We start from the raw sequence: 25699 nt of genomic DNA, 5'->3' as shown, positions 1-25699 counted from the left end.
GGCCCTTCAAAGTCAGGCCACCGGGGTCTAGAGGGGCTTCTTCGCAGTGGCAGGCGGGCGGTTGGCACCGAGGGTTCGTCATTCGTGAACCTGCAGGTGGCAGTTATAGGGAGACAGTGAGATCCGTCCTCCTCGCTGTCTGTCTGCCGAGAAAACTCCAACTCGAGTACCAACAGGTACCAGCTCTTCTAAGATCCTGGGCACCTTGGGTTGGGGAGGGGGTGGCGCCGGTGGTGGCCCAGGGCTGCAATCCCGGGTACGCTGGAGGCTGAGGCAGGAGGATGGCAAATTCCAGACCTGCCCGGGTTGCAGGGTATCGGGGCGGCGGGGAGGGGACCCTGTGCCTCTCACGGCACCTCGTGGCGCACCGGGAAGGGGTCGCTGTCCACCTGGGCGTCCGGGGTGCAGAAGAGGAGCCCGGCGGGGCGGGGAGAGGCTCGGGGTCTCGCAGCGCAGAGTGCGGGGGCTTCGGATGGCGCGTGGACCGGAGGAGAAGGGGGTGCGGGGTGGACGAGGCCGGGCCGTAAATCACCGCAGAGGACGGGAAAGGAGACGCGGCGACCGCACGGGGAGGGGAGGCGCGGCCAGCTCCAGGACCCGGTGGCGGCGGCCGAGCATCCCGCTGCGGCTCCGCGAGGGGGCCGGGGGGCGCGAACCAGAGTCTCCAGGGAAGTCGGTGTCGGGGGGAGGGCCGGTTCCACCCGAGGCGGTCACGTGTCCCCACCGCACAGGAACACTGGAAGATGACGAGCGCCCAGGGGTTGAGCGTGTGCTGGGCGAGGGCTGGATCAATGAGAACACAATGTTTGGATTTTTGTTGTTGTTGTTGTTCCAGAAAAGGCTTAGAGGTCGTGTTGAGGTATCTTGTTTGCCTGACTTTATTTCACACCAAATGAAACTAGGCACGGTGGCCCAGTCCCTTCATCCCACCATTTTGGAGGCTGAGACAGGAGGCTAGCCTCTGGTACAAAGTGAGCTTGTCTAAAAAAGGGGGGAGGCGTGGGAAGATGGCTCAGCCTTAAAGGGGCTGAGTTGCACGGGTTCGATTCCTGTACCTACATAAAGCCAGATGCACAAAGTGGAGTTGTACCTGGAGTTCATTTGCAACAGCAACAGGTCCTGGTGCCCCATACTTTTTCTGAAATATTTTTATTTATTTTAAAAAATATTTTTATTGGAGGGGAGGGAGGGAATTACCATGGGATATTTTTTTATAATCATGGAAAATGCTAATAAAAATTAAAAAAATTATTTTAAAAATCAATGAAATAAAGAGAGAGAAGTCAGAAAACCACGGCCGAAAGGATCTCAGCCCAGGAAAGAGCTTGCCCACTGTCTGGGGACCTCTGCCCTGCGGATCCTCTCCTCTGCTTAGCGTTGCCTCTAGCATCCGTGGTCTAGCTCTAGCTGCCTTCCAGCCTCCTCTCCCCTCGTCACGAGTGCTTCAGAGCAGACACTAGCTCTGCTTTCAGGTGGACATCCATCACCTACAGACTTGAGATGGGCAACCTAGCTCTTCCTCTTCTTCCTCCTCCTTCTCCCCACCCTCCCCCAAGGACCACAGAATTTTCACAGCAAAATACTGTGTTCTAACTCGTTCCCTTCCCATTTTTAAACAGCCCCTCTCCCACGCTCCCCACACAATGTTACCTGTTAAATCACATATCCAGATAAGGCCCCTGGTCCTTTCACTCTAAATGATAATGCTGAAATGAACCTCTTGGCTGAGATATTTGAGTGAATGATATTCCTTCCTGTTCATGTAAAGTTGTATAGATGCCATGGAGATTAATAATATATGATTTCAAATTATTCCTGACTGCCGGGCCATGGTGGCATATGCCTTTAATCCCAGCACTCGGGAGGCAGAGGTACGAGGATTGTCACAAGTTCAAGGCTACCCTCAGACTAATTCCAGGTCAGCCTGAGCTAGAGAGAGACTCTACCTCAAAAACCAAATAAAAAAATATTATTCCTGACTTCAAAAAAAATATATTTTTATTTATTTATTTACTTATCTGACAGAGAAAGAGGGAGAGAGAGAATGCGTGCGCCAGGGCCTCCAGCCACTGCAAATGAACTCCAGACACATGCGCCCCCTTGTGCATCTGGCTTACGTGGAGCCTGAGGAATTGAACTTGGGTCCTGTGGCTTTGCAGGCAAACGCCTTAACCGCTAAGCCATCCCTCCAGCCCTCAAACATTTTTTAAATGGAGGGGAGGGAAGCTTGGTGAGATGGCTTAGTGGATAAAGCACTTGGCCCCATGTTCAGCTCTTCAGAACACACACATAAAAGCTGGAAGCAGGAGCACAAGCGATTGCAGCTCATCTACAGTGAGGCGGAGACAAGTGACTCCCTCGGAAACGTACGGACCAGCTTGCCTAGTCAATGCAGCTGTGACAGCTGTGACCTAGAAACTACCTCAAACAAGGTTGAAGGTGAGGCTGGACACTCTGACCTCGACACACATGAACACGTGCATATAAATACACACACACACACATAGAGGGGAGGGATCGGGCGAATTAGTTTCTCCATGTACAAAAACACAAACTTGGAGACCTCTTTCATACTGTGTACAAAAACAGGGCTGGGGTTATAGCTTCATGCTAGGCAAGCAGGAGGCCTTGGGTTCAGTTCCCAGCACAACATGAACTGTGCAGGTGTGCACATCTAACAACAGCACTCAGGAAACAGAGGCAGGACGATCAGAAATTCAAGGGTATCTCTGCTGCATAGTGAGTTGGAGGGCAGCCTAAGCTACCGCATGAGTAAAGAGCTAAACTATGAAACATAGAAAAAACTATAAGGAGTACATTTTTGTGAGCTAGCACTGGATGATTTCAAGCAAGCACCTTTTTAAATTCATTTTTTGTAAGCACTTTTTTTAAAACTTAATTTTATTTATTTGAGAGAGAGAATGGGTGCACCAGGGCCTCTAGCCACTGCAAATGAACTTAATGGCTAAGGCACTTGCCTGCAAAGGCAAAGAACCCAGGTTCTATTCCCAGGACCCATGTAAGCCAGATGCACAAAGTGGCACATGCGTCTGGAGTTCATTTGCAGTGAATAGAGGCCCTGTCACACCCATTCTCTCTCTGTCTCTGTCTCTTTCTCAATAATAAACAAATAAAAATTAATCAACATAAGACAAAATAATAAATTGGGCAGCATAAAAATTAAGAACTCAGGCTGGAGAGATGGCTTAGCGGTTAAGCGCTTGCCTGTGAAGCCTAAGGACCCCAGTTCAAGGCTCGGTTCTCCAGGACCCACATTAGCCAGATGCACAAGGGGGCACATGTGTCTGGAGTTCGTTTGCAGTGGCTGGAAGCCCTGGCACGCCCATTCTTTCTCTCTCTCTCTTTCTATCTATCTATCTATCTATCTGGCTCTTTCTCTCTCTGTCACTCTCAAATAAATAAATAAAAATTAACAAAAAACTTTTTTTAAAAAAAAATTAAGAACTTGGGCTGGAAAGATGGCTTAGTGGTTAAGCGCTTGCCTGTGAAGCCTAAGGACCCCGGTTCGAGGCTCGGTTCCCCAGGTCCCACGTTAGCCAGATGCACAAGGGGGCGCATGCGTCTGGAGTTCGTTTGCAGAGGCTGGAAGCCCTGGCGCGCCCATTCTCTCTCTCTCCCTCTATCTGTCTTTCTCTCTGTGTCTATCGCTCTCAAATAAATAAATAAAAATTTAAAAAAAAAATTAAGAACTCAATTGCACCAATAAAGTGAAGAGAAAGCCAGGTGTGGTGGTGCATGCCTTTAATCCCAGCACTTGGGAGGCAGAGGTAAGAGGATCACCATAAGTTCGAGACCACTCTCAACTCCATAGTGAATTCCAGGTCAGCCTGGACTAGAGTGAGACCCTACCTCAAAAAAACCTAAATAAAAATAAATAAATAAAAAGTAATGTGAAGAGATAACTCACTGAACGGACAGAGGAGTTTCTGCAAACCACACACCTGAGGTCTCCAGTATATTAACTCTGCACTCAATAGTCACAGCCCAGTTAAAAAATGGGCAAAGGCTCTAAATTTTGTTCAAAATTTTTTTCAAGGCAAAGTCTCACTCTAGTCCAGGCTGACCTGGAATTAATTCACTATGTAGTCTCAGGAAGGCCTCAAACTCATGGCGATCTTCCTACCTCTTCCTCCCGAGTGCTGGGATTAAAGGCGTGCACCACCATGCTCCACTTAAAGTCTCTAAGTAAACATCTCTCCAAATATAGACGGATGGCTATTAGCCTATGAGAAGATGAGCGCTGTGGGCTAGCTAAATAGCTCAGTGAGTAGAGTGCTTGTCATGCAAGTGTGCAGATCTGAGTTAAGAGTCCCCAGGAAAGCTCCTATGCTGAAATGAAAAGCAGAGACCCGAGAATCCCAGGCTATGGGCCAGCTAGCTGCAAATCCAACAGGGAACAACGCAAGACCGTGTCTCAAACAAGGTGGAGAATGAGGGCTGACGGCTGAAGTTATCCTCTGCCTTGCAACATGGCAGGAGCTCCCAAACTCACACACAACCAGGACCTCACATGCAGCAGGAGAGCAAGGGGCTGGAGAGATGGATTAGCGGTTAAGCCCTTGCCTGTGAAGCCTGAGGACCCCGGTTCAAGGCTCGATTCCCCAGTACCCACGTAAGCCACATGCACAAGTTGGCTCATGCATCTGGAGTTCGTTTGCAGTGGCTGGAGACCCTGGCGCACCCATTCTATGGCCAGGTGGGGTGGCACACGTCTTTAATCCCATCACTAGGGCGGCAGATGTAGGAGGATTGGTGTGAGTTCAAGGCCAGACTGAGACTACATGGTGAATTTCAAGTCAGCCTGGGCTCCAGTGAGTCCCTCCCTCGAAAAAAATAAGTAAATAAAATTGTACTACATTCAACATAGATAAATGTTGAACACTATGCTAAATGAAAGAAAACAGCCAAAAAATGACATTGCAAGGCTGGAGAAATGGCTTAGCAGCTAAGGCATTTGCCTGCAAAGCCAAAGGATTCCGGAGGCCCTAGCACACCCATTTTCTCTCTCTCTCTTAAATAAATAAATATATTTTAAAATGACATTGCAATCCAGGGTGTGCAAACGCACAACTTTAGTCCCACCAGTGGGAAGGCTGAGGTAAGATGATGGCCATGATTTCGAAGCCAGCCTGGGGTTAAAGAGTGAGCTCCCTGTCAGCCTGACATATATAGTAAAGCCTGCCTCGAAAAAAAAAAACCAAAAACGCTAAAATAAATTTTTTGTTGTTTGTTTTTCGAGGTAGGGTCTGGTCTCCCACTAGCCCAGGCTGACTTAGAATTTACTACGTTGTCTCAGGGTGGCCTTGAACTCACAGCATCCTCCTACCTCTGCCTTTCGAGTGCTGGGATTAAAGAGGTGCGCCACCACGTCCGGCTACTAATTTTTCTTATATTTATTTGAAAAAAGAGAGTGGATATGAGTGAGCCAGGGCTTCCTGCCATTTAAAAAAAAATCGCATGATTTCAGTTTGTTTTAGTGCCTTAACTGCTAAGCCATCTCTCCAGTCCTCATTTCGTTTTTTTGTGTTTTTTTTTGGGGGGGGTGGGTGTTTGTTGTATGACGCGCGTATGAATATAAATACGGCGAAATCAAATCCGGAGGAGAGTCCTGCCCCGCCCCCAGCGCGGCGCTGCCCCGCCCCCGGCCGTCGCGGCCCAATCCCGGAGAGCCCCCGCCGTCTTCGTGCCGGGCGGCCCCGCCCCCCGCGTGCCGATTGGCCAGGCCTGCGGCTCGGCGCGGCGCCGGGAAGACCTGGAGAAGTGGAGGCCGGCCCAGGAAGGACCCCGCTGCGCATGCTCGCCAGGAGCGGCTGGGGCGGGCGCGCGCGGGGCGGGGGCGCGCGCGCGCTCCCGACGGGCAGCTGCAGGCGGGGAGCGAGCGCCCGGGTCGTGGTGGCTGGAGGAGGCCCGAGCCGAGCCGCTAGGCCCAGACCAGGAGCCGCTACTCGGCCGCCGGAAGGGGAGGGCCGGCTGCCGTGGGTGAGGACTGGCCCGGCGGGTGGGGAGGGTCGGGGGCTCCTCGGAGAGACCTCAGCTCGGCTGTCCGGGGTCAGGGGCTCGTGCTGGAGAGGGGAACCCTCCCCCGCCCCGCTGCTCTGCGTCCGGATCTCAGGCCGCCTCCTAGTCGGCCCCCCGGGGATGCGCATCCTTTCTCTTCCATCGCTGCTCCCCGCCACCCCCCGGGCCACACGACCCCTGCGTAGAGCCTGACACCTCCCCGGGATTGTACGCCCGACACTGGCCCATCTCCCTCCAGTGTCCACCCCGCTCCATGTGCAGTCCTGGCCCATCCCTGCATCCGCAGGTCCCGGTGACCTTGCACTTTTTTTTTTTTTTTTTGCTAGTTGTTCTGGCTTATATAGATTGAACGTTATGGCTTTCAAACTTTTTGACTCAGCCTATACTGAGAAATAGATTTTACGTGTTGTTTTCTGGGACTGACCATAGATTTGTGAACCAGAAGTTTAAAGGGAGCCCCTTACCAGGCTCTCACTACGCAGATCCAGTCTGGCTCTGCTCCATTGCAGATGGTTGCGGCCAAGACCACGGATTTGGAACCGAGCGGACCCCACAATTTTAAACCCTCTTTTATTCCTTGCGTGCGGAGAATACTGTATTCCACAATCATATGATCGTGTAAGAATTTACATTCCAAAGAGAGGTTTGCTGTTATGCTGATTTCCAGGGTCAATATCATTGCTGAGGATTCTAATATGATTCGATTCGACTTTTCTCCTTTCTCTTCCAAATATTGGTCTGACTGGTGTGTGGGGGGGGTTGTTGAAACAGTGTGAGGTTGGGTTTTGACAAGAACATCTGTAAAGCAGGGCTGATGCAATGCTAAGCTACGCAGATGATGAATTTAACTGTGAGGAGTTTGAGGAAAGCTAAGCTTTAGGGAAAGTAATTTGGCTGCACCCTTGGGGAGGATGAGAGTGTCGAAGAGGAGACTTTGAACCGGGTGTGGTGGTGACGCCTTTAATCCCAGCACTGGAGAGGCACAAGTAGGAGGATTGCTGTGAGTTCGAGGCCAACCTGAGAATACATAGGGAATTCCAGGTCAGACTGGGCTAGAGAATGAGACCCTACCTCGAAAAACTTTAAAAAAATTAAATTAAAAATAAAAAACAAGACATTTAGGAAGTCTTTGGTAGCAGGAAAGCAGATGGAAGATAGATGTGATCATATACCGCAGGGGAGGGAATTTGAAGCAGATAAAGGAGTAAAATAGCCAAGATTCTAATCTAGGATGGTTGGGGAGGGCATATATTAATCAGGTCTTCATAACTATAATAAAATACCTGAGATATTCTATCTGCCTCTTCCTCTCACAAATAAATAAATAAATTTTAAAAGGGGGGGGCTGGGGAAATGGTTTAACGGTTAAGGTGTTTGCCTGTGAAGCCTTAGGACCTTGGTTCGATTCCCCAGGATCCACATAAGCCAGGTGCACAAGGGGTGCATGCGTCTGGAGTTTGTTTGCAGTGGCTAGAGGCTCTGGTATGCCCATTCTCTCTCTCTATATATATATGCCTCTTCCTGTCTCTTTAAACAAACAAAATGTTTTTTTAAAAATACTGGAGAGATGGCTTAGTGGTTAAGGCATTTGCCTGCAAAGCCAAAGGATCCTGGTTCGACTCTCCAAAACCCATGTAAGCCAGATGCACAAGGGGCACATGCATCTGGAGTTCATTTGCAGTGGCTGGAGGCCCTGGCGCGCCCATTCTCTCTAACTCTCACAAATAAATAAAATATATTTTAAAAATAAGAAATTTAAAAAGCGTCTGATATAATTAGTTTATGATGAGAAAAGGTTTGCTTTACAGTTTTGCAGATTTTGACCCAGGATAAGGTGTTGCTTTGGAGGAAGGGGCTGGGTAGTGGTGGCAAGGGGAACATAGAAAAGCAAATTGCTCATCTCACCTCTTTGCCAGGAAGCAAGAGGGAGAGGAGGCTGCTGGGGTCCCAGTATGCCTTTCAGGGGTACACCTCCAGTGACCTAAGGACTTCCAAGTAGGCCCCTCCTCCCAAAGGTGTCTCTCCCAAGAATACTGCCATGGGCCTTGGGGAGACAGTTAAGATACAAACTAGAATAGGGATACAGGGCTGGGGGCTTCCACTAGGTGAATCTCCCTTTTTGTGCCCCCCCCTTTTTTTTTTACATGTGTGTGGTATGCTGTGGTGTGTGTATGCATGTTCAGTTGCATGTGAGTGCACATGCCTGTGAAGGCCAAAGATCAATGCCATTCATCTCCGTCTTATTTATTGAGTCAAATCTCCAACTTGAACCCAGAACTCACCAGTTTAGCTAGTCTAACCAGCCAGTTTGTTCCAGGGGAATCCCTTCTCCATGTCCTCAGTGCTGGGATTACAGGTGTGCACTGCCACACCTGGCTTTTATGTGGGTGCTGAGGGTCCTAACTCTGATGCTCATACTTGTGCGGCAAGTTCTTGACCATGGAGCCACCTTCCTGGCTTGTGAGCTCTGCGCTGCTAAGTTCCTGAGCGCTTTGGAGCCGGGGCCTGGCAAGTTGTTTGCTCCCCCCCACCACCCCCACCCCAGCAGATCAGCAATGTTGGCTTCACAACTTTAGGAGGTGGTTATCTGTCTAGCAGACAGAGGTCGGGGTACTTCTAAACATGCTGCAGCGAAGAGGACAGTCCCCCCCCCCGCTTTCCCCCCACCACAATGAAGTAGTTTCTGGTCCAGAATGTGCTGGTGCTGAGGTTGTGAAACCCTGAATCGCAGTGGTACACGTTCATTTTCCAGGGGATCACTGCCTGACCAACAGCCTGTGTGTCATCACAGGAGGGGCAGTAATACTGCTGTGTTCCAGGTCGTTAGGCTTTGCAGGCAAGCGCCTGAACTGCTGAACCATCTCTCTAGCCCCATGTTTGTTTGTTTGTTTTTTAACTTTTTAGGGCTGGATAGATGGCCAGTCATGGTGGCGTACACCTTTAATCCCAGCAGAGGCAGAGATAGAAGGATCGCTAGGAGTTCGAGGCTACCCCAAGTCGACATAGTGAATTTCAGGTCAGCCTGGGCTAGAACAAGACCCTACCTCACAAAACCAAAAAAAAAAAAAAGAAAGAAAGAAAGAAAAGCAATTGCTGCCTTGCCAGGTGTGGTGGTCCATGTTTGTGATGCCAGTACCTGGGAGGTGGAGGCAAGAGGACGCAGAAATCAAGATTATTTTCAATTACATGCCAAGTTTGAGACCAGCCTTGGTGGTACAAACCAAATCTAAGGTCATGCCCTTTAGATTCTGGAAGGGAAGTGGGAAGAGGCACCAATTTCAGCTGGGAAATGAGGAGTCCTCCATGACAGCACAGGATCTACACAGCCAAACAAGAAGTGTGAGGCAGGGCTGGAGGGATGGCTTAGCAGTTAAGGAGTTTGCCTGAAAAGCCAAAGGACCCAGGTTCGATTCCCCAGGACCCACGTTAGCCAGCTGCACAAGGGGGTGCATGCATCTGGAGTTCGTTTGCGGGGGCTAAAGGCCCCAATGTGCCCATTCTTCCCTCTCTTCCCCCCCCCTCCCTCTTTCTCTGTCAAATAAAAAAAAACATAAAATATTTTTTAAAAATAAAAAAATTTTAAAAAAGAAATGTGAGGCAACCCAGCCACTGGCCATGCCTGAAGGTGCCACCTCACCTGGAGTCACACGCTGGTGCACACACTGTCCAGGGTAGGTAGCTGTGGGAACACCAGCTCATCGAAGAGCCTCTCCCTCAACAATTGTTTGTCACTTCTGTGACACTGGGAAGCAGTCTTCCTGTTCCTCTATGAGGGAATTCCAGTAGGCCCAATGTGGTGAGGGTCTCAGTTGATCACAGTTGCTCTGATTCAAGATGGCAATGATCAGGTCCAACACAGAGAGGCAGCCACACAGCAGTTGTAAAGAAGTTACTTTACAGAGACACGCGGATGCAGCTGACAACTTAGTGGGAGGCAGTACCCCCACTCTGGGAAGTTTACTTATTTTGGGTTTTTTGTTTGTTTGCTTTTGAGATAGGGTCTCACTTTAGCCCAGGCTGACCTGGAATTCACTATGTAGTCTCATGGTGGCCTTGATCTCAGGGTGATCCTCCTACCTCTGCCTCCCGAGTGCTGGGATTAAAAGCGTGCACCACAATGCCCTGCTTGGATTGGTTTTTAGTTAGTTTTTGAAGCAGGATCTCTCTCTCTCTCTCTCTCTAGTCTAGTCTAGGCTGACCTGGAAATTCAGTAGTCTAGCCTAGCCTCTAATGTATGGCAACCCTCCTACCTCAGCCTCCTGAGCGCTGGGATAAAAGGTCTATGACACCACCCCAGACCCAGCCTGGTTTTCATTGTTGTTTGGTCCCAGCATGTAACCCTGGCTGGCCTGGGATTCACTGCATCGACAAGGATGGCCTCAACTTTGTTGCAATCGTCCCATCTCTCCCTCCCTAATGCTGGGGTTACAGGCACATGCCACCACACTCAGCTGGTGTGTGTGTGTGTGTGTCTGTGTAAATTTATTTGCAAGGAGAGAGGTGGGGAGAAAGAGAGATGAGAATGGGTGTGCCAGGGTCTCTAGCCACTGCAAACAACCTCCAGGTGCACGCACCACTCTGTGCCACTGACTTTACGTGGGTACTTGAGATCCAACCTGGGTTGTTAAGCATTGCAGGCAAGCTCCTTAGCCACGCGGAAGATCACGTTGAGATGCCCACACTAGCTGCTCTCAGACTCGGGGTTTGGTGGGGGGTGACCTGGGAGTGGTTCTCCTGTCTTGCTGACTAAGCCCTGCTGCGGGGCTCATGGGGGTGAGGGGGTGAGCCGTGGCTGTGTGCTCCTAAACTTTCTAGATGCCTCTGTGGGTGGGAGGTGGGGAGCAGCAAGCCCGGGCTTTTCTGAGCCCAGAGCAGAGACATGGACTACGGCATGCAAAGAGCGAAGGACCTTCTTTGAGCTGCAGGGTCCACTCCTTGCCTTCCCGCACTGGTTGAGCTGAGGAGCAGCTGCAGAGAGAGAACTGACGAGCCCAGCTAGGGGCCAGGCTGCCTGGTGGGCAGGGCTTCAGGCTACTTTTGCTAAACAGCCCTATTGTCCCAGGAGCCCCATGTTGCCCTGTGGGGCAGAGTGGGTCAGTTGAGATTTGGCTGGTCCAGGTCTAGAGGGGCTCACGGTCTTTTGCTCTCAAATTTCCTCTGGGTGTCTGGCCAGTTGGGGGGCATGGGGAGTTGCCGGCTTTGGCTGCCCCACCAGACTTGTTTAATTGACTTCTATTGAGATGTGAGAAAACCAGACACACACCCAGTCACTTCAGAAAGACAAGCAACCCAGGCCTGTGTTCTCACCCCTTATCCATCCCTCCTTCTCCAGTCTGGAAGCTTAGGAACCTGATAACTTCTAGGGATTCTAACACCTCCACAGCCCTTCCAGGGCCAGACACAAGGTGAAGTCTACACAAGGTCGGAGGAGGTACAGGCACGTCCTCAGGCATTGGAAGTTTGGCTTGCTGCCTCTGCATCTTGGGTCATGTCAGGTTTCTGTGCCTCCATGTCCCCTGTAAGCTGGGTCATGCTGGTGCTGAGGTACCTGTGCTGGGCGTGACGAGGCTCCATAGGTGGAAACCCAGCCGATAGTACATCGGGCACCAGCAGCCCTGCTCAGGCATGCACCTGGGGCTACCAGGAGAGGAACGAGCAGCTCAGAAGCACAAGCCCAGGGCCCCTGGTTCATTAGGTCCCTCTGTAGCCATACAGCCTCAGAGCACCGCGGTAGCTCCATCTACCCCAAACTACATTCCAGATCCATTTGCCAGCATCCCAGGCCCACAAGCCACCTCACCTACCACTTTGCCTCCTCCCTTAGGACAGAGCCCCTGGACTGTCAGGTTCTGGCCAGGAAGAAGGAGAAGAGACTCACCTGCCAGAGAGCCCAAGTGTGTCTTGAGGACCAAGCCATCAACCTTAGGATGCCCCTGCCAAGGCGTAGGGTGAAGAAAGGCAAGAAGGCTCGTAAGAAGCCATCTTCTGCGCATGCCACAGATAAGGTCCCAGCAGCCCCTGGAAAGCCCCAGGAGATCTCCAATCTGGTCGTGTTGACAACCTCTGACAAGGCCGAGGATGAGGGGGCCTCCAAGCCCGCGGAAGTGCAATGTGTCCCATCCCTGGAGCTGTCTGGCCCTGCCACTGTGGCCAGTACCCTCCAGATGCTGTCAGACATGGAGCAGGAGCGGATAGTCCATCGCAAACGCAGCAGGGTCGACACAGGTGAGGTGCCAGGCCTGCCCTGCTTCTCCTGAGCCCACCTCCTTTGTGCGCTTGCCCATACCCATTTCCAGCAGGGTGGTCCCAGACGTCTCACCCCTTCTTCCACTTGAGCCCCTAGTCCCCAATCATACCCTGTCCCTGCTGGTGTATGGACCAGCCTCTTGGGCACCTCTTGGCACCAGGATCTCCCTCTCAGCTCATGGGAACCACGCTGATATGCAGAATTCTCTAAATTCCTTAAACCCTCTTCCACAGTCAAAACAGCTACAAGAATCTGGACTTCCTGCCTAGCAGCCAGGAGTCTGAGGGGCACCCCGCTAACAGTGGCCCTACTGCACTCCAGGAGCCCCTCACCAAGGCTTCTGGCTTTGAGCCTTGCCCTCAGGAAGCTAACCTTGCCCTCCTCTCACCCCAGCTGCCCCTCAGCCTCTGGAGTTCCTGAAGACCCCTTATGGAGGCCGCCTTCTGGTGCACCAGTCATTTCTCTACAAGCAGGAGAAGGCCGTGGGGGATAAGGTGTACTGGAAATGCCGGCAGCACGCGGCACTGGGCTGCCGGGGTCGGGCCATCACCCGCGGTCTGCGGGCCACAGTGATGCGAGACCACTGTCATCCGCCTGATGAGGAAGGCCTGGAAGCCCGGCGCCAGAAGGGGAAACTGCCCGGCCCAGCCCTGCCCGAGGCCTTGGAAGACTCTCAGGATGCGGAGGAGGGCCCAACACGCCAAGTGGAGGAGCGACTTGAGGGAGTGAGCCTGTGGCTGTACCCCGTGGAGCTGGAGTCCCAGCCAGAGGAGAGCGAGCCAGCTCCCCCAGAGAATGAAGGGTACCGGTCCCTCTCACTAATGAGCTTGCCGCCCAAGAAGCGCCCCACCCCAGGGATGAGTGAGTAAAGTCCCTTCCCAAATAAAAGAGGGAATCTCACGTGCTTTTTCAAAATATGCACCTTGTCAAAATTACAAATGTGCCCCAGAAATCATTAAGCCTGTGGGACAGAAAGTGGTCTGGGGATCCATGGTCCTTCCAGAACTTTCCATGGCATCATGGCCTAGTGTGGGGTCCCCCCACCAAGAAATCTGAAATTTTATTTATTTAAAAGCAGAAAGAGAGAGTGAATAGGTGTGCCAGGGCCTCCAGCCACTGGAGATGAGCTCCAGACACATGTGCCACCTTGTGTATCTGGCTTTACATGGATACTGGGGAATCGAACCTGGTTTTAGGCTTTGTAGGCAAGCACCTTCACTGCTAAGCCACCTCTCCAGCCCAAAATCTGAATTTTTATACTCATTTATTTATTTTTTTTGAGGTAGGGTTTCACTCTAGTCCAGGCTGACCTGGAATTCACTATGTAGTCTCAGGGTGGCTTTGAACTCATGGCGATCCTCCTACCTCTGCCTCCCAAGTGCTGGAATTAAAGGCGTGTGCCACTCCACCCAGCCTTCAAAATCTGAATTTTTAAAAAAATATTTTATGTATTTATTTATTTGAGAGAGAGAATACTAGGACCTCCAGCTGTTGCAAAGGAACTCCAGACACATGTGCCCCCTTGTGCATCTGGCTTATGTGGATCCTGGGGAATCTAACCAGGGTCCTTGGGCTTTGCAGGCAAACGCCTTAACCCCTAAGCTATTTCTCCAGGCCCAATAGTCAGCTTAAGCAATTCTATTGTTATTTGGCTTAAGCACTGAAGGGCTTAGACTTTGGGTCCTGAGTTCAAATTCCAGGCCCACACAAATTGTGGGGTCTCTCAGGAACTCTGTCCTGAAGCAGGTGTGAGAACCTGGACTGTTTGGGAGATTGTTGATAGTCAAGATTTGCTTAGCTGGTGGTGGTGGTGGTGGGGTGATGGGAGGTGGATGGGAGTTTGGAGGGTTGTTTTATTACCAGCAACTAGGAAGTGGGTTTGGCTTCTAGCCCAGAGTGCCTACTAAAGATCTAAAGATCTGAGGCTGGGCTCCAGAGCAGGGTGGGCATTTTTCTGTTGTGCATCTGTTAGAATCATTTGAGTTTGATAGCAGCGCATCCTTACATTACTCAAAAAGGACTGGAGTCAGGGCCCAACTTGGCCCCTTCCAATGTGATATGACCTCATGAGCCCGGGTCTCCTCACTGACCAAGGGGAGCAATGCTCTGAGTGGCTGCTGGTTTGTGTAGTGGGAATGCACTGGGCTCCGTGCGTACCTAGCTCAGGTAAGCACGCCTTGGCGTGCAGACAGGAAGCCCAGGCCAAGCCCACGGGGGGGGGGGGGGGGGCAGGGGTTCCTGCCCTCGTGCAGCGTGACTATCCCAGTTTCTTCTTCCAGAATGGTTGCGGCCCCTTGAGTTCCTAAAGACGTGCTATGGGGGCAACTTCCTGGTACACCAGTCCTTCATCTACAAGCGGGAAAAGACCGTGAGGGGCAAGGTGTATTGGACCTGCCGGGACCACGCGGTGTATGGCTGTCGCAGCCGCGCCATCACCCAGGGCCATCGGGTGACAGTGATGCGTGGCCACTGCCACACCCCCGACATGAAGGGCCTGGAGGCCCGGCGGCAGCAGGAAAAGGCCATAAAGAAGGTGCAGATGGCCAAGCCGTACATCACCGAGGACTGCAGCGATGTGCTGCTCAGAGGGGTGAACAGTCTGTTCTACCACAGGGGAAGTCTTACCAGGTCCAGAAAACAAGCCACAGTGAAGGATCAGGAGATGACAGCTCAGCCAGAATCCCCACAGGAGTCCCCCGATGAGGACCAGGACGTGGACCCTGGTGAGCCTTCCTGCTTGGGCACCTGTTGGCCAGAGTTGGCCTGCCTCTGTCTTGCTGCCTGACACGTTGGGAGGGGGAAAGATCTGGCTTCTCCAGCCAAGCCCTGTATTCTCAGCCTGCATCTTCTCCCTTCCTTCCTGTCTCCCATGTCCTCTAGGAGGCCCTGAGTTCCTGAAGACCCCTCTGGGGGGCAGCTTCCTGGTGTACGAGTCCTTCCTCTACAGACGGGAGAAGGCAGCTGGTGACAAGGTGTACTGGACGTGCCGGGACCAGGCGCGCATGGGCTGCCGCAGTCGCGCCATCACCCAGGGTCGGCAGGTGACTGTAATGCGTGGTCACTGCCACCCGCCCGACCTGATGGGATTGGAGACCCTGAGGCAGCGGGAGAAGCACCCCAGTGCCACTCAATGGGACAGTCCAGGTACGTGGAAAGAGCCCACCCCCCTTGCCTTCTCGACTGGTCGCACATGTTCACCTCCTTCCTTCTGTGAGCATTCAGGAGTCACACTCCTCTCCACTGAACCCTCCATGCTCTGGCCCCCACAGCTCAGCTCATCTAGGTGTCCTGTTCCCCCAGTTCCCTCCTCACTTGCTGGCTGAGCCCACCCTTCCTGTCCTGAGACCATCCTATAAGTTCAGACCTGCTCTTTCCTCTTCTGTGGAGGCTCTGTGGGGTCAGGCCCACCGTGCAGTGTGAGCAGAGGGGTGACAAGCCTGGGTGCCGAAGGAGCTTTGTCCTTAGAACACGTGCTCTGTCCCACCTGGGCACCCAGTAAAGCATGTTGCGTTGACTCAGGGCCATCACAGTGGCCCCCGCCCCGTATGCCCACAACGCTGGGGCTCATGGTTCATCCACCCCCTTCAGCTCTGAGCTGCTTGGCTCCCAGGTCATTCCTCGGACTGACCAGATCCATACATGCCTGCCCACTGGCCTGGGGGCACCCGGCATAGAGGGGCAAACACAGAAGACACCCCCTTCCTGAGACATCATGATGGAGGGCCCTCCACCCACAGTGTCTTTGCCTCAGCAATCTGTAGCCTCCGGAATGGGAGAATCAGGCGACTGAAGGTGCTGTTGGGATTGGGAGTCTGTGGCCCCAGCTCTAGGGCCACCTCAGTGTGAGCACGTGAGCCAAGGGCACAAGCTAGGGGAGAGACATTTCCCTAAGGCCCTCGCTGCTTTTTTTTTTTTTTTTTTTTTTTTAGGTAGGGTTTCACTCTAGCTCAGGCTGACCTGGAATTCACTGTGGTGGTGGCCTCGAACTCGTGATGGCAATCCTTCTTCCTCTGCCTCCAGAGTGCTGGGATTAAAGGCACGCACCACCACACCAGGCTCACACACTGCCCTTGAATCGCGGGGGGCCACTCCTTCCCAAGCTAGGTTCCAGCATCATTCCTTAACTACATCTTTCCTGTTGCTGCAGAAGGTCCTGAGTTCGTGAAGACCCCTCTGGGGGGCAGCTTCCTGGTGTACGAGTCCTTCCTCTACAGACGGGAGAAGGCAGCCGGTGACAAGGTGTACTGGACGTGCCGGGACCAGGCGCGCATGGGCTGCCGCAGCCGCGCCATCACCCAGGGCCAGCGGGTGATGGTCATGCGGAAGCACTGCCACCCGCCCGACCTGGGGGGCCTGGAGGCCCTGCGGCAGCGGGAGAACTTCCCTAACCTGACCCAGTGGGAAGGCCCAGGTACTGGCCTTAGTTTCTCTGGTGCCCTCCAGGGTCTGTGCTTGGGGTACTGGTGTTACTGGGTGATTGGCTATTGCTGGAAAAACTAGCCCTGACCCACTGGGGAGTCAGTGGGCAGTGGGCCAGGAGTGGCCTGGCCGAGTCATGAGCTGGGTGGAGTCCCCATAACAGGACAATTCACCTGGACCCTGGGGATTCCCCACCTGTTCCAGGCCTCTGCTCATGTCTGCTCCCTATACTCAGCCTTTATATATATATATATATATATTTTTAAATTAATTAATTATTTATTTATTTTGAGTAGACAGAGGAGGGAGGGAGGGAGAGGGAGAGAGAATGGCCTCTAGCCACTGCAAATAAAGTCCAGATACTTGCACCACTTTGTGCATCTGGCTTAGGTGGGTACTGGGGAATTGAGCCCAGGTTGTTACACTTTGCAGGCAAACACCCTCGCTGCTGAGCCATCTCCCCAGCCCTGTACTCCTGCGTTTGTTCTCACATGGCTCTGCCTCCTCCCCACCTGTCTCAGCATCACATGATCTTTCAGTTCAACCTCTTAAAAGTGTGAGAGGAGCAGGACATGGTTAGTGGATGCCTTTAATCCTAGCAATTAGGAGGCTGAGGTAGGAGGGACGTTGTGAGTTCAAGGCCAGCCAGGGCTACAGAGTGATTTCCAGGTCAGTTTAGGCTAGAGTGAGACACTACCTCAAAAATAAACAAAAGAGTCTGAGAAGTTCGGCTTAGTGGCTAACTAGCGGAAAGGTGGGTGAACAGGAAGCTGAAATACAGATCAGATCAGCACTCACTCCCACCCCTCCCTAAGGCCCAGCCTCTGGCCTGGGGCACCCACCAGCAAGTGTGAGTCTCTGTCAGGGGAGATGTCCGGCAGAGTTCCAGGGATGGTCGGCTTGTACAACCAGCCTCTTGAGGACCCTGGAAAGGAGAGCCAGTTTGCTCTGGAGGACGTCAGGGCCGTGGGCTGGGCATCAGCACTCAGGCCCCAGGGAGCAGGCAGAGGGGTGGGAGCAGTTTGCAGGGGTGGGCAGCCCCTACTTTGGTGTCCCCTTCATTGTGAAACTGTCTCCTGCAGAGCCCCTGCAGCCGCTGGAGTTCCTGCGGACATCCCTGGGGGGCCAGTTCCTGGTGTTCGAGTCCTTCCTCTACAGGAAAGAGAAGGCTGCTGGAGAGAAGGTGTATTGGATGTGCAGAGATCAGGCTCGCCTGGGCTGCCGCAGCCGCGCCATCACCCAGGGCCGACGGGTCATGGTGATGCGAAGCCACTGCCACCCGCCTGACCTGGCCGGCCTGGAGGCCCTGCGGCAGCGGGAGCGACTCCCCAGCAAGGCCCGGAAGAAGAACCCAGGTATGCCCAGCCGGAGCTGTAGGCAGAAATGCCACCTCCCATTCCAACTCACTCCTCTTTTATTCTAAAACATCTTAACTTTTTATAGGTTGTCCCTTTTGAAAAATCTAATGAAAAACATCAACTTCCGCCAGAGGGCCGTTAAGTTTGTTCTTGTACTTGTAGCACACACCTAAAGGTTGCAAATAATTAACTTTATTGAATTGAAAATGAATCCCTTCACATAACGTTTTTTGAGGTAGGGTCTCCCTCTAGCCCAGGCTCACTTAGAACTCACTCTATAGTCCCAGGCTGGACCTCAAGCTCATTGTGATCCTCTTACCTCAGCCTCCTGAGTGCTGGGATTAAAAGCATGCACAACCACACCTGGCTTCCTATCTTTTTTTAAAAAAACATTTTTTTAATTTAATTGTGGGCGGGGGGCGGGGGGAGAATGGGCACACCAGGGCCTCATACTGCTGCAAACTCAGATGCATGTGCCTTTTGTGCATCTGGTGTTTTTTTTTTAATTTTTTAAAAATTTTTTAGGGCTGGAGAGATGGCTTAGCGGTTAAGCGCTTGCCTGTGAAGCCTAAGGACCCTGGTTCGAGGCTCGGTTCCCCAGGTCCCACGTTAGCCAGATGCACAAGGGGGCGCACGCGTCTGGAGTTCGTTTGCAGAGGCTGGAAGCCCTGGCGCGCCCATTCTCTCTCTCTCCCTCTATCTGTCTTTCTCCCTGTGTCTGTCGCTCTCAAATAAATAAAAAAAAAAAATGAACAAAAAAAATATTTAAAAAAAAAAATTTTTTATTTATTTATTTGAGAGCGATAGACACAGGGAGAAAGACAGATAGAGGGAGAGAGAGAGAATGGGCGCGCCAGGGCTTCCAGCCTCTGCAAACGAACTCCAGACGCGTGCGCCCCCTTGTGCATCTGGCTAACGTGGGACCTGGGGAACCGAGCCTCGAACCGGGGTCCTTAGGCTTCACAGGCAAGCGCTTAACCGCTAAGCCATCTCTCCAGCCCCTGTGCATCTGGTTTTTTAAAAGTATTTATATTAGCTGAACGTGGTGGTGCATGCCCGTAATCCCAGCACTCAGGAGGCAGAGGTAGGAGGATCACCATGAGTTCAAGACCACCCTGAGAATACATAGTGAATTCTAGGTCAGCCTGGACTAGAGTAAGACCCTGCATTCAAAAACCTAAACAAAAACAAAACAAAAAAAAGTATTAATTCCTTTGCAAGGAGGATAGGAAGAGAGACAGAGAGAGCCAGCCAGGGCCTCTTGCTGCTGCAGCAGACAAACTCCATATATATGACCCACTTTGTGCATCTAGCTTTATGTAGGTCCTAGAGAATCAAACATGGGTGGGAACGCTTTGCAAACAAGCACTTTTAACTGCTAAGCTATTTCTCTAGCCCCATAGGGTTTTTTATTTATTTTTATTTGAGACAGACAGAAATAGAGAATGGACACACCAGGGCTTCTAGCCACTGAAAACAAACTCCAGACACATGTACCACCTTGTGCATCTGGCTTCTGTGGGACCTGGAAAATCAAACCTGGGTCCTTAGGCTTCACAGGCAAGCGCCTTAACCACTAAGCCATCTCTCAAGCCCCCCTTCCCCCATAGATTGTTTGTTTGTTTGTTTTCTTGAGGTAGGGTCTCATCAGCTCAGGGTGACCCAGAATTCACTAGGTGGTCTCAGGGTGGCCTTGAACTCATGGTGATTCTCCTCCCTCTGCCTCCCTAGTGCTGGAATTAAAGGCATGTGCCACCACAACTGCCCCATAGGGTTTTTACACACTTTTTTATGTATTACTTTATTTAGCTGGTCATGGTAGCACACACCTCTGCCAAAAAACCAATTTGGGCTGGGCATGGTGGCACACGCCTTTAATCCCAGCACTCAGGAGGCAGAGGTAGGAGGATCACCTTGAGTTTGAGTCTACCCTGAGGCTACATTGTAAATTCTAGGTCAACCTGGGCTAGAGTAAGACCCTACCTCGAAAAAATGTATTTATTTGAGAGAAAGAGAGAATATGAGTGTGCCAGGGTCTCTTACCACTGCATATGAAATCTAGCACATATGCCATTTTATGCATTTGGCTTTATGTGGGTACTGAGGAATTGAACCCCTGGCTGACAAGTTTTGCAGAAACTCCCTTTAATTGCTGAGCTATCTCCCAAGCCCTTTCGCTGTTTTTGAGAGACAAGATTTCATGTTTCCCAGGCTGGCCTTGAACACTGTGTAGCTGAGGTTGACCTTAAACAACTAACCCTTCCTGCCTCTATCTCTCCAAGGTATTCTGCTTGCCAGACAAGCATTCTACCAACTTAGATACATGCCCAGTCCCTTTTAGCTATTTATTTATGTTATTTAAAAGTTTTTTTTTAGGGCTGGAGAGATGGCTCAGCAGTTAAAGGCACTTGCTTACAAAGTCTGACAGCCCAGGTTCAATTCCCCAGTACCCATGTAAAGCCAGATGCACAAAAGGGTGCATGCATCTGGAGTTTGTTTGCAGGGACAAGAGGCCCTAGTGTGTCCATTCTCTTTCTCTCCCCACCCCCGCCCACACACACAGTTGCAAATAAAAATAGTAACTTCTTTTAAACCAGGCATGGTGACACACACCTTTTTTAAAAATTTATTTTTATTTATTTATTTGAGAGCGACAGACAGACAAAGAGAAAGAGGCAGAGAGAGAGAGAGAGAATGGGCACGCCAGGGCCTCCAGCCACTGCAGACAAACTCCAGATGCATGCACCCCCTTGTGCTTCTGGCTAACGTGGGTCCTGGGGAATTGAGCCTCAAACCGGGGACCTTAGGCTTCACAGGCAAGTGCTTAGCCACTAAGCCATCTCTCCAGCCTGATACACACCTTTAATCCCAGCACTTGAGAGGCAAAAGTATGAGGATTGCCCTGAGTTTGAGGCCAGCCTGAGACTACATAGTGAATTCCAGGTCAGCCTGAGCTACAGCAAGACCTTACCTCAAAAAACCAAAAAAAGAAAGATTTTTAAATTTCTGTTGCATGAGTGTGTGTACACACACACACACACTCATGCAACAAACAGCAGACACTTGGTATCACTTTTTACATTCAAGTTGTGCAGGTAGCTCGGGAACTGATCCCCTAGCCAGAAGGCTTTACAATCCAGCACATTTAACCATTGAGACTTCTTCCCAGCCTTTATTTAAGTTTCTATTTTATATATTTTTTTAATTTATATTTATTTATTTGAGAGAGAGAGAGAATGAGCATGCCAAGGCCTCCAGCCACTGCCAACAAATTTCAGATGCGTGCCCCACCTTGTGCATCTGGCTTATGTGGGTAGTAAGGAATCAAACCTGGGTCCTTCAGCTCCACAGGCAAACACCTTAACCACTAAGCCATCTCTCCGGCCCTATTTAAGATCTTTGAGACAGATTGTCACTATGTGACCCAGGCTGAGCTCATGCTATAGCTCAGTGGTAAGGCACTTGCCTTGCGTATTTAGGCCCTGAGTTTGATCCTCAGCACTACCCCCAAAGTAACATAAACAAATAAATGTGCGCGCGCGTGCACACACACACACACACACACACACAAACACACAGTGGGGTCTGTAGTAGCTTTGACTTTGGCCCTGTGGAGGCATCTCTTCATTGGTGAATCCAATATGGCAAAGGCTGAAGATCCACTGTTAGGATCTCAGGTAACTAATTGTACCCAGTACACGTGGTTTCGAGTGCTAGGAATCCAGAATCCCCAGCTACTCTCCTGGTCAGAATCACTAGGCCTGGTTTTGTCTTCAGAGCCTCAAGGTCATTAGCAAGGTGTGTGTTATTGGTTCAACTTAAACAAAAAGCTTTTAACTCATGTTTTCAATTTTTTTTCTTAGAAAAGAGAAAACTGCTGCCTGAAGTTCAACTGTGCCTCGAAACTTGTTCTCCTGAGAACCAGAAGACGTGTGGGTGATTGTCTTAGTTATCTAATGCAGTGCTACTTTAAAAAAAAAAAAAAAAAAAAAGCCCTTAGTGGTTCCACAGTTGTTTTTTTGTTTGTTTGTTTGTTTTGTTTTGAGACAGAGTCACATGCTCCCCAAGATGGCCCACAACTGTGTCTCTATAGCTGAATCTGGCCTTGAACTTCTGATCCTTTTTGTCTTTGCTTCCCAAGTATTGGGATTATACAGCCATGAGCCACCCCTCCCAGTTTCAACTTGCACGTTAAACACAAAGAAGCAGAGCAGCCAGACATGGTAGTGCACGCGTGAGGCCCGCGCACTGGAGGCTGAGGCCCACGCACTGAGCGGTGGGGAGGGAGAGAGGGAGACTAGCTGCATAGAATAAACAGGGTAATGTTGCAAACAGTGGTATGCCAACAAATTAGATAACTTAGATGGAATTTTAAATTTTCCTAGAGAGAGATAATCTACCAAAACTGATTCAAAAAGAAATTAGATGTGCCGGGCGTGGTGGCGCACGCCTTTAATCCCAGCACTCAGGAGGCAGAGGTAGAAGGATTGCTGTGAGTTCGAGGCCACCCTGTGACTACATAGTGAAATCCAGGAGAGCCTGAGCTAGAGTGAAACCCTGCCTCAAAAAACCAAAAAGAAAGAAAGAAAGAAAGGAAGGAAGGAAGAAAAGAAAAGAAAAGAAAAGAAAGAAAAGAAAAGAAAAGAAAAGAAAAGAAAAGAAAAGAAAAGAAAAGAAAAGAAAAGAAAAGAAAAGAAAAGAAAAGAAATTATAGCCGGGCATGGTTTAATCCCATCACTCAGGAGGCTGAGGTAGGAGGATTGCTGTAAATTCAAGGCCACCCTGAGACTACATCCATAATTCCAGGTCAGCTGAACTAGAGTGAAACCCTACCTCAAAAAAAAAAAAAAAAAAAAGGAAGGAAAAGAAATTAGAGGGCTGGAGCAATGGCTTAGCAGTTGAGGTAAAGCCTGAGGACCCAGGTTTGATTCCCCAGAACCCACGTAAGCTAGATGCACATGGTGGTACATGGATCTAGAGTTTGTTTGCAGTGGCTGGGGTTCCTGGCGTGCCCATTCTGTCTTTCTCTCTCTCCCTCTCTTTCTCCCTTTGTCTAATAAATAAATAGATTTTTTTTTTTTGAGGTAGGGTTTCACTCTAGTCCAGGCTGACCTGGAATTCACTATGTAGTAACAGGGTGGCCTGGAACTCATGGTGATTCTCCTACCTCTGCCTCCCAAGTGCTGGGATTAAAGGCGTGTGCCACCACACCCAGCAATAAATATGTTTTTTAAAAAAAGAGAGAAATAGGCATGGTGGTGCACACCTTTAATTCCAGCACTCAGAAGGCAGAAGTAGGTGGAATGCCAGTGAGTTCCAGGCCACTCTGAGGCTACATTGTGAATTCCACGTCAGCCTGTGCTAGAGTGAGACCCTACCTTGAAACAAAAAAGAAAAATGAAAAGAAATTAGACTGTGATAGCTTACTCCTGCAATCCCAGTACTCGGAGGCTAAGGCAGGAAGAGAAGTAGTTCAAGGCCATCTTGGGCTAAATGGTGAGTTCCAAGCCAACCTTGGGCTATATAGTGAAATCCAGTTTCAAAAAGTTCACTGGGGCCTAATGAGATGGCTCAGAAGTTAAAGGTACTTGCTTACAGAGTCTGACAATCCAAGTTTGATTTCCAAGTACCCACGTAAACCAGATGCACAAAGTGGCACATACATCTGGAATTTGTTTACACTGCCTGTCTGCCTCTTTCTCTGTGTCTCTCAAGAAAATACATAATTTTTTTAAAAGTTTAAAAGTTTTAAAAAGTTTTTTTAAAAAATTCAGTAGCACACGCCTTTAATCCCAGCATTTGGGAGGCAGAGGTAGGAGGATCACTGTGAGATCAAGGCCACCCTAAGACTATAGTGAATTCCAGGTCAGCCTGGGATAGAGTGAGACCCTATCTCTAAAAACCAAAATAAATAAATAAAAGTTATAAAAAGGAAAAAAAGAAGAAAGATAGAAAGAAAAAAAGACTGTGGGCTAGGGCTACAGTCCAGTGGCAAAATGCTTGCCTGGTAAGGGAATTGACATGTGTACATTTCTTATTTATTTGTTTGCAAACAAGATGGAAGAGAGAGAGGATGAGCACTCCAGGGCCTCCAGCTGCTGCAAATAAATCCAGATGCGTGTGCCACTCTGTGCATCTGGCTTAATGTGGGTACTGGGGAATTGAACCTGGCTCCTGAGACTTGCAGGCAAGTGCCTTAATGACTGGGCCATGCCCTCCATCTACATTTCTTTGTCATCAGGAACCTTGAAGCTATAACCCTGCACAGCGCATCCCAGTGAGGAGAATCTCCTGCAAAGCCACCAAGGAGCACTGATGTTCCCATCCACAAAGGCATCTCCCGGCCACTCAGACCCGCTTGGCAGAAGCGCTTTCACTCTTCCAAAGCATCCGTGACCCTCGCGCATAGTCAGCTGTCCCCCAGGAGGAGTGCTTGCACTGTGGGTGTGGACCCTGTGTGGGTCAACAGTAGTGCTGATGGGGGGGGCTTGCAGAGCCCTTCTGTACATTGTGGGTGTTGGTGCAGTGGTTGCTGTTGCCTTTCTGACCCTGGAACGTTGTGGAGAAACATGTCTGGACTGAGATACCTCAACCCCATTCTGCTGCTCCAAGCTGCTGGCACCCATCTGCTTTTAGAGCCTGGGACTTTGCCAAGGACATTCCAGTGGCCCTTGGTGAGCTCAGTGAAATTCAGTGAATTGAAACGTCCTCCCGAATGTGCAGGAAGTTCCTGCTACCTTCCCAAGACTGTGCAGGCCATACCTGGTCTTTCAGGTCTTTTGGAGCCTTCCTGGTCTTATTAGGCTGCCTACTGGGTGTGGCTGGTCCCAACAAGACCATGACAGAGCAGGCCACGATTTAGGTTGTGCCCATTGCACCCGCCTTCTGTCAGGCTTCCTCTCCTGCGTCATTTCCACATTGAATTAACCGGCGCCCACAGGAGGTACCCTTCCTGGCATGGGAACCAGTCCAGAAGCTAGCAGGAAGTAGCCCTGAGTAGACCCGCCTTTATCTCACGTGCACCCCCGCGAGTTGCCACACGGTGTCACCTGTCACCGACCCACGAGCTTTAGATGGTGGCGAGGAGGTGTGCCCCTTTCTGTGGGGAGCCCGCGAGTGCAGGCCAGCCGTCCAAGTGAGAGGGCCTCAGAGGGGCACACTAACATTACCGAGGACTGCTTGCCAACAAGGGACACCCTGGGCAGGGCTGTCCCCACCCTGCCACACAGGAGGGAGTGCGCAGTACTCCTCTCCCCGGCTCATGGGCCCCAGCGTGGCCGCCCCTGTGGGATGGGTAGTGGGTACCGTGCGGTGCCTCCCCAACCGGCCTCTGCGCATCTGCTTTCCCTAATAAACCCTCTTCAGCCTTGCCGTCTGAAGCTGCTGTGTCCGCGCTCCCTGGGCAGCAGTAGCTGGTCACCACAGAACTTCAGTCTTGACCACGTGATGGGTTCAGCTGGGGAGCTCCTGGGCAGTGGTGGCCATTTGGTCTAGCCTAAGAGGGGGCCACTGAGGAGTCTGTCTGTTCCCAGCCACAGGGAGGGGAAGTGCCTAGGGCCCCTTGAGGCCTCTGCCTGAGTCTTTCATGAACGGGCTTGCGTGGGCTGGAGGTGGCAGTGCAGGCGAAGATTTGCCT

General features: G+C 51.0%; 1 protein-coding gene across 3 annotated transcripts; it reads left to right on the top strand.

Annotated features, from left to right (window-relative positions):
• Flywch1 (FLYWCH-type zinc finger 1) lies at positions 1–25442 on the top strand. 3 transcript variants are annotated; one of them, XM_045161797.1, is made up of 9 exons: positions 1–176; positions 11864–12264; positions 12680–13147; positions 14566–15009; positions 15167–15430; positions 16434–16697; positions 17788–18060; positions 21927–21995; positions 24305–25442. In XM_045161797.1, coding segments are annotated over exons 2-9 (2082 nt in total). In that variant the 5' UTR covers positions 1–176; positions 11864–11966; the 3' UTR covers positions 24307–25442. The 3 variants fall into 3 exon arrangements, with proteins under 3 accessions (XP_045017732.1, XP_045017730.1, XP_045017731.1); XM_045161795.1 differs by having other exon boundaries at positions 21927–21999; XM_045161796.1 differs by lacking the exon at positions 1–176 and adding an exon at positions 5892–6000 and having other exon boundaries at positions 21927–21999.
• The last annotated feature ends 257 nt before the right edge of the window (positions 25443–25699 follow it).

This window comes from Jaculus jaculus, chromosome 11, assembly GCF_020740685.1.
Source record: "Jaculus jaculus isolate mJacJac1 chromosome 11, mJacJac1.mat.Y.cur, whole genome shotgun sequence".
In the NCBI taxonomy this organism is placed as follows: Eukaryota; Metazoa; Chordata; class Mammalia; order Rodentia; family Dipodidae; genus Jaculus; species Jaculus jaculus.
Note: the sequence above shows the minus strand (reverse complement) of the source record. Positions and strands in the feature narration are given on the sequence as shown.

What these genes read in the sequence shown, in the direction of transcription:
- Flywch1 (XM_045161795.1), top strand. Translation starts at nt 11,967, where the DNA reads ATGCCCCTGCCAAGGCGTAGGGTGAAGAAAGGCAAGAAGGCTCGTAAG. An exon ending in GCGCCCCACCCCAGGGATGA is followed by an intron (nt 13,148 to 14,565) that starts GTGAGTAAAGTC and finishes TTCTTCTTCCAG; the next exon opens with AATGGTTGCGGCCCCTTGAG. An exon ending in GGACCAGGACGTGGACCCTG is followed by an intron (nt 15,010 to 15,166) that starts GTGAGCCTTCCT and finishes CATGTCCTCTAG; the next exon opens with GAGGCCCTGAGTTCCTGAAG.